This window comes from Lithobates pipiens, unplaced genomic scaffold (genome assembly GCF_037356315.1).
Source record: "Lithobates pipiens isolate NorthernLeopardFrog02 unplaced genomic scaffold, aLitPip1_a1.2 Scaffold_13, whole genome shotgun sequence".
NCBI lineage: Eukaryota > Metazoa > Chordata > Amphibia > Anura > Ranidae > Lithobates > Lithobates pipiens.
The window spans coordinates 279,940,755-279,954,865 of NW_027507718.1; the positions used below are offsets into that span (position 1 = coordinate 279,940,755).

At 41.2% G+C, this 14,111-nt stretch overlaps 1 protein-coding gene across 3 annotated transcripts in view; it reads left to right on the forward strand.

The window, feature by feature from the left end:
• Positions 1-14,111, forward strand: part of NPNT (nephronectin) — a 148,222-nt gene that overhangs the window by 89,852 nt on the left and 44,259 nt on the right. For all 3 annotated transcript variants that reach the window (XM_077476670.1, XM_077476673.1, XM_077476671.1), the window contains one exon: positions 8,264-8,383. In XM_077476670.1, the coding sequence (XP_077332796.1) occupies positions 8,264-8,383 (120 nt within the window). The remainder of the gene's footprint in view (positions 1-8,263; positions 8,384-14,111) is intronic.

Sequence of the window (14,111 nt, forward strand, 5' to 3'; positions counted from 1 at the left end):
GGTTTTCGGGGCCCCGTACGCGGCTAGGCTCCCAAAAAGTCCCACATATGTGGTATCCCCGTACTCAGGAGAAGCAGCAGAATTTATTTTGGGGTGTCATTTCACATATGCCCATGGCATGCATGAGCAATATATCATTTAGTGACAACTTTGTGAAAAAAAAAAAAAAAAAAAAAAAGTTTGTAATTTTCCCGCAACTTGTGGCAAAATATAAAATATTCCATGGACTCAACATGCCTCTCAGCAAATAGCTTGGGGTGTCTACTTTCTAAAATGGGGTCATTTGTGGGGGTTTTGTGCCATCTTGGCATTTTATGGCCTTCAAAACTGTAATAGGTAGTGAGGCGTGAAATCAAAAATTTACGCCCTTAGAAAGCCTGAAGGCGGTGCTTGGTTTTCGGGGCCCTGTACGCGGCTAGGCTCCCAAAAAGTCCCACATATGTGGTATCCCCGTACTCAGGAGAAGCAGCAGAATTTATTTTGGGGTGTCATTTCACATACGCCCATAGCATGTGTGAGCAATATATCATTTAGTGACAACTTTGTGTAAAAAAAAAAAAAAAATTTTTTTTTTGTCATTATTCAATCGCTTGAGGCAAAAAAATAAAATATTCAATGGGCTCAACATGCCTCTTATCAATTTCCTTAGGGGGTCTACTTTCCAAAATGGGGTCATTTGGGGGGGTTTTGTACTGCCCTGTCATTTTAGCACCTCAAGAAATGAGATAGGCAGTCGTAAACTAAAAGCTGCGTAAATTCCAGAAAACGTACCTTAGTTTGTAGATGTGACAACTTTTGCGCAAACCAATAAATATACAATTATTGACTTTTTTTTTACCAAAGACATGTGGCTGAATACATTTTGTCCTAAATGTATGACTAAAATTGAGTTTATTGGATTTTTCTAATAACAAAAAGTAGAAAATATCATTTTTTTTCAAAATTTGCGGTCTTTTTACGTTTATATCGCAAAAAATAAAAATCGCAGAGGCAATCAAATACCATCAAAAGAAAGCTCTATTTGTGGGAAGAAAAGGACGCAAATTTTGTTTGGGTACAACATTGCATGACCGCGCAATTACCAGTTAAAGCAGCGCAGTGCCAAAGTGTAAAAAGACCTCTGGTCATTTACCAGCAAAATGGTCCGGTCTGAAAGTGGTTAAAGGCTGCTTCTTTTTAAATAACAAAAAACATGTCATACTTGCCTGCTCTGTGCAGTGGTTTTGTACATATCAGCCCCCAATCCTCCTCTTCTCTGGTCCTTTGCTGGTGCTCCTGGCCCTTCCCTCCTGCTGAGTGCCCCCACAGCAAGTAGCTTGCTGTGGGGGCACCTAAGCAGGCTTGCTTCTGAGACGCTACTCCCATTCATGTCCTTTTACACACACAGCTGCGGCTCAGCTCTGTCTCCTCTCTCTTCTCATGGCTCAATGGCTGTGAATGCTGTCTCAGCCAATGAGGAGGGAGAGTCCCTGGAGAGCCGAGGCTCCTGTGCACATCACTGGAGGAAAAATGGGCTAAGGTAAGTATAAGGGGGAGCTGCTGCTCACAGAAGGTTTTTTACCTTCATGCATAGAATGCACGAAGGAAACAAAACTCAAGAGTTTAGAACCACTTTAAATTTCAACTAGGTAACACACAATTATTTGAAATTGACTAAGCAGTTATCAACCAGGATAATGTCCATTTTGACATTAATGTGTTTTTAAGTTCACAATCGCTGTTATTTTAATGGGATCCTGAGCTATTCTACATAAGCTTACAAATGCAAAAAAAAAAAAAACTAATATAATAGTGCCTTGCAAAAGTATTCGGCCCCCTTGAACTTTTCAACCTTTTGCCACATTTCAGGCTTCAAACATAAAGATATAAAATTTAAATTTTTTGTGAAGAATCACCAACAAGTGGGACACAATTGTGAAGTGGAAGAAATCTATTGGATAATTTAAACTTTTTTAGCAAATAAAAAACTGAAAAGTGGTGCGTGCAAAATTATTCGGCCCCTTTACTTTCAGTGCAGCAAATTCACTCCAGAAGTTCAGCGAGGATCTCTGAATGATCCAATGTTGTCCTAAATGACTGATGGTGATAAATAGAATCCACCTGTGTGTAATCAAGTCTCTGTATAAATGCACCTGCTCTGTGATAGTCTCAGGGTTCTGTTGAAAGCGCAGAGAGCATCATGAAGACCAAGGAACACACCAGGCAGGTCCGTAATACTGTTGTGGAGAAGTTTAAACCTGGATTTGGATACAAAAAGATTTCCCAAGCTTTAAACATCCCAAGGAGCACTGTGCAAGCGATCATTTTGGAATAGAAGGAGTATCAGACCACTGCAAATCTACCAAGACCTGTCCGTCCCTCTAAATTTTCAGCTCAGACAAGGAGAAGACTGATCAGAGATGCAGCCAAGAGGCCCATGATCACTCTGGATGAGCTGCAGAGAACTACAGCTGAGGTGGGAGAGTCTGTCCATAGGACAACAATCAGTCGTACACTGCACAAATCTGGCCTTTATGGGAGAGTGGCAAGAAGAAAGCCATTTCTCAAAGATATCCATAAAAAGTCTCGTCTAAAGTTTGCCACAAGCCACCTGGGAGAAACACCAAACATGTGGAAGAAGGTGCTCTGGTCAGATGAAACCAAAATCGAACTTTTTGCCCACAATGCAAAACGATATGTTTGGCGTAAAAGCAACACAGCTCATCACCCTCAACACACCATCCCCACTGTCAAACATGGTGGTGGCAGCATCATGGTTTGGGCCTCCTTTTCTTCAGCAGGGACAGGGAAGATGGTTAAAATTGAGGGGAAGATGGATGCAGCCTAATACAGGACCATTCTGGATGAAAACCTGTTGGAGTCTGCAAAAGACCTGAAACTGGGACGGAGATTTATCTTCCAACAAGACAATGATCCCAACCATACAGCAAAATCTACAAAGGAATGGTTCACAAATAAACGTATCCAGGTGTTAGAATGACCAAGTCAAAGTCCAGACCTGAATCCAATCGAGAATCTGTGGAAAGAGCTGAAAACTGCTGTTCACAAACGCTCTCCATCCAACCTCACTGAGCTCGAGCTGTTTTGCAAGGAAGAATGGGCAAGAATTTCAGTCTCTCGATGTGCAAAACTGATAGAGACATACCCCAAGCGACTTGCAGCTGTAATCACGGCAAAAGGTGGCTCTACAAAGTATTAACGCAAGGGGGGCCGAATAATTTTGCACGTCCCACTTTTTATTTTTTTATTAGTTAAAAAAGTTTCAAAAATCCAATAGATTTCGTTCCACTTCACAATTGTGTCCCACTTGTTGGTGATTCTTCACAAAAAATAAAATTTTTATATCTTTATGTTTGAAGCCTGAAATGTGGCAAACGGTTGAAAAGTTCAAGGGGGCCAAATACTTTCGCAAGGCACTATACAAGGGGTATATTTATAAAACATTTGAAAAGCTATTCTTACTACAAAATTGCATGCACATTCAATATGTGTGGCATGTTACTAGACTGTTTTTTTTTCTAGAGGTCCGATGTTATTTCTTCATAGGAATAACATGAATCGGGAAAAGAGCCCATTATGACTACTAGATAGAGCTGATGGTCATAGTATTTTTTTGCCTATGATCATCATAGGTGCTTAGTAACAAGCTACAGGCTTGTGAATCAGCAGTAACAATTCTGATAGCAATGCCCCCTGCATCATTTCTTCATTCCACTGTAGTGCAAGCAAGCACAGCCTACATGAAAGTGGCAACTCTGCTCTGAATTTAGAAGCAGTGTAGCATCATTGACACACAGGAAGCTGCATTATGTAGACTTATCTAAGAAGGATCAACAGGTATTTGTGAGACATTGCAGAGGGATTAAGAAAAAAATGTACTTATAATTTATCTCACAGGAGGCCATGGTTCTGCATTAACATATGAAGATTTTTCAGAGAGCCATGGGTTATCTAAAGACAAGACCGTAGTAGCAGCCTTCATCTGGCTTTATCTGATTGAAACGTTTTACTGAACTAGCATATAAGGAACATCACTACTGAAGAATCATCTTTTTTTTTCTGAGCATATTTCAGCATGTGCTATTGTAGTCAGTAAACAGGAGGCTTTTAACTTCAAAGAAGCAAACTGAGAGATTAAAAACCTAAAAAGAAGCCCAAAGCTCAATCTTCTGGCTCAGAAAGAAAATACAACATATTTATATGCAATATTTCACATTTTACTTGCATAAAAAAAGTTTTGTTTTAGTCCTTATCATAATAAACACATAAGAAAATATACATAATAAATGCACAAATCATTTACAGCCCCCTTTATGACAATAGTTTTGTGGCCATATTTACTGCTTCAATTAATCAAGTTTTATGATTCTTACTCTGATTTGTAGTGTGAATATTTTATGTTCTTCTAAGGTAGTTTGGTTGAACTGCAATTGTTTTTCCTACAGTTACCTTTATATATGAAAGTAAGAATATGAAGGGTAAAAAATAAATAAATAATATATATATATATATATATATATATATATATATATATTTATAAATTAATATGGCAACGCATTTGTTTATTATTTTTATATGTCACGGTACTTATTTTAACAAAACCAGTGTTTTTTTTTTTTGTTTTGTTTTTAATTGGGTAATTCACAGGCTTTGTAGTAGGTACCCATACTAATATCAATACCCACCAGCACACAATCTGCATGGAGTTTATATTTTATCCCTGTGCTTGTGTGGGTTTTCTTCATGTACTTTTGGATTTTCTTGCACACTCCAAAGGCATACTGGTAGGTTAACTGGCTCAATTGAGAGCTGTCCCCCCTCCTAAGCACTTTGAGTCCCCTGGGGAAAAAAAGCACTATAGGAATACAAATCTAAAAAATTTAAGTAAGGTTACCTGAGTTTAAGGTTAATTTTACTGCACAACTAAGATCAGCCTTGAAAATCCAATGCAAAAATAGACTCGCTAAAGGTCAGTATTTGTGAAGGTCATAAGCACTTGAGAGAATTAAGGCCTAATGATAGGTCAGGCATGGAAACCTGCATTTGTTGAGCAGAAAGTGTCATATGTAGTAGATACTGCTTACCAGTTAACTTTTGCAGTTACCCCACACCAAAACAAAAAGTCATGATTCCTGCACTTAAGGCTGCTGGGGTTTATCTCGTAAAAATCACTACTCATTCATCAAAAAGAAGTAGCTTGGAATTATGATGCCCCTGTGTTACAGCCGTGTCCTAATAAGGAAGTATACTACTGTACATTTTAATTTATAATGTCACAAGGGGCAGAGATTCTTCCCAGCAGCCTTAAATGTGAACTCCAGTAAAAGTAAAGCTTCCTTATAGTTGGGCTGTGCTTGTACTACAAGGATTAAATGCTTGCTTCTGTCTAGGGCAGGGGTCCCCAATCCTGGGGACTCGTGCTGGCCTGTGGCGTGTTGCTGCTCAGGCCACACAGCAGCAGATGAGTGTCAACTACGGTCCTCACAGAACTATCACATACCATGGTCGGGCTCTCACCTCCTGCTGTGCGGACATGTCTGTGTCCTCTCCCGAGCACCTAGCCAACTAGGTCATCCATTCAGCTGGGCAGGGGTGGGAGGAGCTGCAGATCAGAATGGAGAACTTCTCCCGCCCCCTGTCCTGCTGAGAGGAAGACACCTTTGGGTGGGTGGGAGAACTGGGAGAGGACACGGACTGATAACAGCCACTGCCCTGCTAAAGGTTGGAGTTCTGTGCAGGGGAGGCAGAGATCAGAATAGGGAAGTGTGATGTTAGAAAGAAAAGGAAGGGCAGACTTCAGGGGCACTGTGATGGGCAGACTGCTTTTGATTTTCACCATTTTGCAAAAAGGCGTAATGTAAAAATGAAAGGGTTTTTGTTACTAACGCCATACAGATTAAGCTTTTATATTTAGTAGAGATTTAGCAGGAATTTTGTAAAGTTAGCTGTGTTTTTATCTGTTAATAATGGTTTTAGTGTATCTTTTGCCAATATATTGGTATACATTTTCGCAAATACCACAGGGTCTAAAAAATCAGTAGCACCTTCTTTTTATTTTAGAGGTCATATGCTTTCAGAAAATATATGGTTTTGGGGGTCTTTCACAAATTCTGAAAGCTGTAAGGGAAAAATGAAAATCTTCAAATTGTTTGAGAAATTTGGATATTTACACTTTTGCGTCTGTTTAATTTTCACCATTTCGCAAAAAAGGCGCAATTTGAAAGTTACAAATATTGATTATTGATTAACTCAATACAGGGTAAGCTTTTATATTTAGTAGGAATTTTGTAAGATTTGCTGTGTTTTTATCTACTAATAATCGTTTTAGTGTATTTTTTGCAAATATATTGGTTTGATAAACATTTGCGCATATACTGTGGAGTCTGAAAAATCAGTAGCACCTTTTTTTATTCTACTGATCATGTGATTTGAGAAAATATATGGTTTGGGGGTCTTTCACAAATTCCGAAAGTTACAAGTGAAAAATAAAAAAGCAAAGGAAAAATTGCAAAAATGGTCTGGCCACCTGACTGTACAAAATGGATTTACAGGGGTTAAAACATATGAGGAATAATATTTTGTCTATTATTTTTCTGCAGGCAAACGTTTCTTCTAACTTAAAGAGGAGGTGTGCCCACCCCTGCAAAAATTAAAAGCTAGCAGCTACAGGTACTGCAGCTGCTGACTTTCAATAATAGGACACTTACCTGTCCTGGAGTCCAGGGATGTCGGCATGTTTCCATTAGCTGTCTGGAGCTTCCACCGCCATTGCCGGTGAGGGAACCCTTACGGCTTCACGCCAGATCCGTGCTGCGCATGCGCGAGGCACTGCTGTACTCTCCTACTGACCCAGCGGGAGGGGGGAAGGAGGAGAGAGGAGAAAGGAGCCGAGCCGCTGACATAATTCGCCATGGCCTGGACTCCCAAAAGTGGGGACAGGATAGCTGTCAAAGACAGGTATACACTCTCCCCTCCCCCCCCTCCCGAAAAGTGCCAAATGTGGCATCGGAAGGGGGAGGAGACAAATGAGAGGAAGTTCCACTTTTGGGTGGAACTCCTCTTTAAACAGCTTTCTGTTGGTATTTAACTCTTCATTGTTTTACCCAAGAATGTGTGCCTGTGATCAGAATCAGGTATGAGGTTCCTCTCTACCCATTTTAAAGCTCCATTAAAATTTAAGGCCTGGTTCACACCTATGCAGGTTGCAGTTTGCATATTCCAAGTGCATTTTGCGTTTTTCAATACACTTTTTTTTATCCGTTGAAGTCAATGGAATCAAAAACTAGAAAAAAGTCCCTGGCCCTTTCCATAAAATGCACAGATGTGAACTACATCCATAGGAAGCCATGTTAAATGGCCTGTAGTGTGCTTTTTCAAAACTGAAAATGCACTACATGGCCACCAATGCCCCGTGGACATGAGCGTATTTTCCGTTGGAAAAAACTTGGATGGTTTTTCCAACAGAATTCCGCTCAAGCCTGGCTTGCATACACACGGTCACACAAGTTCTCTGAACTTTCGACCGTCAAGAACGCAGTGACGTACAACACTGACGAACCGAGAAAATTAAGTTCAGTGCTTCCGAGCATGCGTCGAATTGTTTCCAAGCATGCGTAGGATTTTTGCACGTCGGTATTTGTACAGATGATCGGAATTTCCTATTGGAACTTTTTTTGACTGAAAAATTGAGAACCTGCTCTCAATCTTTTGCTGGCCGAAATTCCGCTAGCAAACATCCGATGGAGCATACACACGCTCGCATTTCCGTCCAAAAGCTCTCATTGGACTTTTGCTGATGAAATTTCCGATCGTGTGCATGGGCATTAGACTTTATTACTTCAGAATTATGCACAATGGGGCTTGGCCCCTGAAATTTATATTTAGTGTTTGTTTTAACACACTTAATATGTTAGCAACTGCATATTATACAGTTTCATTGTCCTTGCCATTCTCAAAATTACTGTTTGTGATAAAGTTGTGGGTTGCTCTCAAACACAACGATCAGTGAATATTTTTTACAACTTAGGAAATATCCATTGGTGAATGTTTTTATTACACCTGAAATCTGTTCATACATGAACACAATGTATATATTTTTCGGTAGGTTTTTCATGCAGCAAGCTGTAACCTCAAATTCCTGCATACTGGAGTTCATTGTAAATACCTAAACCTTTAAACATTCACAAAAACATAATGAATCATTAAGATCATTACACATGGACGTTTGCATACTCATCTATTTTTTCATCCCCATGCTACTTAGATCTAAATGAATGTGGACTGAAGCCTCGACCCTGCAAATACCGCTGCATGAATACATATGGAAGCTACAAGTGCTATTGTCTGAATGGATACATGCTAATGCCTGATGGATCATGTTCAAGTATGTCGAATCAGTCCAGGAGTACTGTCTTGCATTATTATTTTATCATTACTGGCTGATGATAGAAACACATGACTGCCTGCACAGACCTAAGCTTGCCTTGTTCCTATTTTCTAATTTGTGTGCTGGTCATACTAAGTACCATACAAAAAAAATGATTTATGGTAATAGATTAGGATTATTAAAGAGAAATAAAAAGATTGATATAATGGCATGCAGTTAGCATAGCACTATAGATGTCTGAAAGCAAGGGTGCTGGACCAGCAGAGTAACTGAGACAGATGTATGGTTTACATAGAAAATGTATTTTAATTATGAGCATAGGCGCATAGCATGTACATGTCTCTCATCACTGATTGCATTTTGAAATTGCATACAGTATGAGGCGCATTCATCTACACTATGCTCTTGGTAGCCCAGAACAAACAGACACTCCAGCATGGAAAACTCACAAAACACTTGTGAACTGCTCTTAGCTACTGAAAGAGTAAGTCCACTTTTTGTTGAGGAAAAAAAACAATCCCTGCAAACTGTTTCTATCCTTAGTGAAAAACTGTATTTTCAATGTCCTTGGAAGGCTAATTCCTGAATGGGAGTGTCTGAGTTCATTCTAGATAGCTGGTGCACTTGCAGGGTTCAGATGGGGAAAGTTGTAGTATTTGCATCCCTTTAGGAGTAATTAAAGTAATATTAGACGTATTTAGAAGTAATTATATTTTGAGTATCTCAGCAAAATATAAGCCATATTGCTTGGGGTGCCTACAGTTTTACTTATACAGTATCTTAGTGCAGACTTCAGGAAAAATCGGTAAGCCAATCACACAAGCAGGAAATCACATTTCTGGGGAAGTTCTGTACACAAAGTGTATACAAAAATACCCCCAGGTTGCCATATTGCTTTGAATTTTACAGAAAATGACGAAGACTGAAAAAAGAAAAGGGAATGTCATTTTTAAACACATTAAATTACAGTATTGCTTGTGTAGCAATTGTATATGATATAGATTTTTATTTAATTTGCTTTTTTTTTTTAAGTTACCCTCTTAAGCTCTCACACCTGTACATCCCTAGAGGACCAGTGCATTTTTAAATAATTCAGTAATATCTCCAGTTAACAATATGATGTTTTTTTTGCCCTAAAAAAAATATATGTTTTACTTTGATCAGCGTTGGTTAAAAAAAATAATAGTGTCTAAATTGCTTTCCAAAATCATGGCATTATATTCCTCCTCCTCAGTTGTGTTTCTCACCAATGGAACAAAATCTGATGCTTTTTCTATCACTAATGGCGCTGGCAAAACCCCTCCATACATGGAATCCAAACACCTTCAGCCAATTGCAAACTATCCCTATACACAGATGACTTGTTACTCTACGTCACCCAACCCCACATTAGCATCCTCTTTCTTACAGGAACTCCAGTGGTGTCTGGTACTAAAAAATTTTGGGGGGTGCAAGCAAACTGAAAAAAAAAAAAAAAAAAACATCAATTGTACACTGTGCCCCATCAAACGCCGCCATTGTGCACCATCAAATGCTGCCACTGTGCCATCAAATGCTGCCACTGTGCCATCAAATGCCTCCACTGTGACCCCCCCCCCTCACCGTCTGCCCGGCACTTACCCTGTCTTGGTGAGGCAGCGGGTGACAGCGGCGATTGGTGTCCTTCATATATCTTCTTCCGTCCTCTCCTATAGGCAATTGGATACCTGATAGGTGTCCAATCACAGCGCCTGTCATTTCAGCCAATCAGGTGATGGGTAACGGACTTGAGCACCTGATTGGAGAAGAGGAGGTTCAGTGTTAGTAAAGCGAATATTAATTTGCTGTTCTAACACACCTGGGTGAACAAGCTTGGCACACGTAGGTCACCTTTTTTGACGCCTATTAAAGCCTAGGGCTCTAATCAGGTGCTTCAAAAACACCCCCCGCCGCTGTATTTCAGGCACCTGAAAAGGGACCGGGCACCTGAATAGGGGGTGGCAGCAGCAGTGGCCATGGAGAGATTCATGCTATGAATCAATCTATCCATTGGTCATAGAGTGGGGTGGCTGGAGAGAGGCGGCAGGGCCGTGTGCCCTTATGGACGCACCGCCACTGCCACACCACTTATAAAATCTTTGCTCCCTTAACTATAGTCCTTTGCTGAGAAAGATTAGGAGATCTTTAGGCCACTTTCACACTGAGGCACTTTCAAGGCGTTTTTGCACTAAAAATAGCACCTGTAAAGCACCTGAAAACTGCCGCTTCTGCAGCCCCAGTGTGAAAGCCTGAGTGCTTTCACACAGTCCTGCAAGCAGCATCTTTGGGGCGAATCGGCAACTGCACTTTTCAGGCTCTTTTAACCCTTTCCTCATCCAAGAGATCAAGTCGCAGCCTATTAGAGGCAATGACACTGTTCCAGTCAGTGCAACACCGATTTTGCGGTGCCACAATGATTTGCAAAAGTTCCTGCACTACTTTTGCCGATTTCAGGTGCGACTTCAATAGACATCTGTGCATGAAGCCACACAGATGTCTATCAAGTAGCACCTGAAACCACGTTGACCTTGCTACTTTGAAATCGCGCTACTTCAAGCGAAGTGGGCGTGATTTCAAAGTAGCATCAATGTGAACCAGGGCTAAATCTGTGTTAGTGAGCACTTCTCCTTTGCCAAGATAATCCATCCACCTCACAGGTGTGGCATATCAAGATGCTGATTAGACCGCATGATTATTGCACAGGTGTGCCTTAGGCTGGCCACAATAAAAGGCCACTCTAAAATGTTCAGTTTTATCACACAGCACAATGCCACAGGTGCCGCAAGTTTTGAGAGAGCGTGCAATTGACATGCTGACTGCAGGAATCTCCACCAGAGCTATTGCCTTGACTTGAATGTTCATTTCTCTACCATAAGCCTTCTCCAAAGGCGTTTCAGAGAATTTTGCAGTACATCCGACTGGCCTCATAACCGAAGACCACATGTAACCACACCAGCCCAGGACCTCCACATCTAGCATCTTCACCTCCCAAGATCATCTGAGACCAGCCTCAAGGGACAGCTGCTGCAACAATCGGTTTGGATAACCAAAGAATTTCTGCACAAACTGTCAAAAACCATCTCGGGGAAGCTCATCTGCATGCTCGTCGCCCTCATCGGGGTCTCCACCTGACTGCAGTTCGTCATCATAACCCACTTCAGTGGGCAAATGGTCACATTCAATGGCATCTGGTACTTTGGAGAGGCTTTCTTTTCATGGTTTGAATCCCGGTTTTCACTGTACAGGGCAGATGGCAGACAGTATGTATGGGGTTGTGTGGGTGAGCGGTTTGCTGATGTCAATGTTGTGGATTGAGTGGCCCACGGTGGGTTTATGGTATAGGCAGGAGTATGCTATGGACAATGAAAACGGGTGCATTTTATTGATGGCATTTTGAATGCACAGAGATACCGTGATGAGATCCTGAGGCTCATTGATGTGCCATTCATCCATGACATCACCTCATGTTGCAGCATGATAATGCACGGCCCCGTGTTGCAAGGATCTGTGCACAATTCCTGGAAGCTGAAAACATCCCAGTTCTTACATGGCCAGTATACTCACTAAACATGTCACCATAGGCATCGTTAAGGGGTGGTTATTGAGGCTTGAGCCCTGAATGTGGGGCCAATAGCCCCGAGTGTCTAAGCGCCGGTTCCTGCAGTAGGGATGCAACCTATCCGGTTTGGACACATGTGCCCAGTTTTAAAGCCGCCTGAAACCTGGGCACATAACTGTTCAGTCGTCCTGTGATCAGTGGCCTCGGCCACAAGATTTAGAGCGGCGCATCCCGATTCCCGTGCCCGCCGCCATCAGTGTTTTACTGTCACATACAGCTTGTACAAGCGATGGGGTGGGCAGTGGCCGCTCTGTTATTGGCTATACAGGCGGTGGACCTGTGAGTGAGTGAGCATACCAGTTCAAATGTGTCTTGCCGACATAGTGGGCACAATGATGCAGCATCTGCCTCTACTTTGCCTTCTCCCCAAGCCCCCCCACACTATGGAAGGAAGGAAAATGGCACTACAGAAGAGCAGCTTCGCTCCTCCCCCAAACTCCGGCTCCCACACTTCCTGACTCTAAATTAAACTAAATGGCTCTCAGTAAGGCAGCCTTTAGGGGCAGGGGACACTGATCTAATAGAGATCTCTAAGGGGGTACTGATGTAAGGGGACTCTGAGCTAATGTAGAGGGGGTGCTGACTGCTGGTGACACATTAGATCAGCAGTCAGTGTGTGTCAGGTCAATGTATGTCAGGTAGGTAACACCCCCCCCTCCATACAAGCCCGTCGCCCCATCATCCCCCCCCCGGTGCCAGGCTCTGATTTCGGGCTGAAGCCCCTGGTCTTTTTGCCACCTAGCAATGCCCCTGCATGTCACATTGAGCATGTTTGGGATTCTCTGGATCGGCGTATACGATAGCGCGTTCCAGTTCCTGAAAATATCCAGCAACTTCGCACAGCCATTGAAGAGGAATGGACCAACATTCCACAGGCCACAATCAACAACCTGATCAACTCAAAGCAAAGGAGATGTGCTGCACTGCGTGAGGGAATCCGTAATCACACCAGACACTGACTGGTTTTTGGACCCCCACTACAGTTAAACTGCACGTTTTTTAGTGGCCTTTTATTGTGTCCAACCTAAGGCATGCCTGTGCAATAATCATGCTGTTTAATCGGCATCTTGATATGCCACACCTGTGAGATGGATGGATTATTTCGGCAAAGGAGAAGTGCTCACTAACACAGATTTAGACAGATTTGCGAACACTATTTGAGAGAAATAGACCTTTTGTTTACATAGAAAAAGTCATAGATCTTAGAATTCAGCTCATGATAAATGGGGCAAATACAAAAGTGTTTTGCGTTTTTATAATTTTGCTCAGTGCATTTCAAGCCATACTTGTTAATCTCCCTATAGTGTTTTTTCCACACCTTACGCTCTGACGCTTCGGTTCTCTAGGCTACAGCATAAACTCTTGTGTGCCCAAAAGTCTTTTAACCGATAGTCTTCGATCTAGAACTCATTATAGTTGTGAAACTATATCGCACTATGATGAAAATTAACCCCCCCCCCCTTTTTTTTGTAAACCCATTCTCCCTTTTTCTGTTTTCTGTATTCCAAATTGTTCTGATTTTTTTCTTTATATTCCTTGATGAAAATCAATGACAAATATGTTCAACCTAAAAAATAAGTGTTATTGTAGATATAAAGTATACATTTTTTTCTATCATTTGCCCCATATAAAATGGCACTGAAGTTATGATCTTGGCACAAAGTTTGAAGCGTTACTAGCAAATGAAAAAAAGGTGCTTCTTTCCAATTTTGCACTTTTTAACCACTTTAGTCCCTTCATGACCAGAGCATTTTTTGCAATACGGCACTGCGTTGCTTTAACTCACAATTGAGCAGTCGTGCGATGTTGCACCCAAACAAAATTGACGTCCTTTTTTTTTTTTTTCCCACAAATAGAGCTCTCTTTTCGTGGCATTTGATCACCTCTGCGGTTTTTATTTTTTGCACTATAAACAAAAAGGACCTACAATTAAAAAAAAAAAAAAAAAAAAAAAATATTTTTTTACTTTTTGTTATAATAAATATCCCTAAAAAATATAAAAAAAAGCCAATTTCTTCCTCAGTTTAGGCCGATATGTATTTTTACATATTTTTGGTAAAAAAAAATCCCAATAAGCTTATATTGATT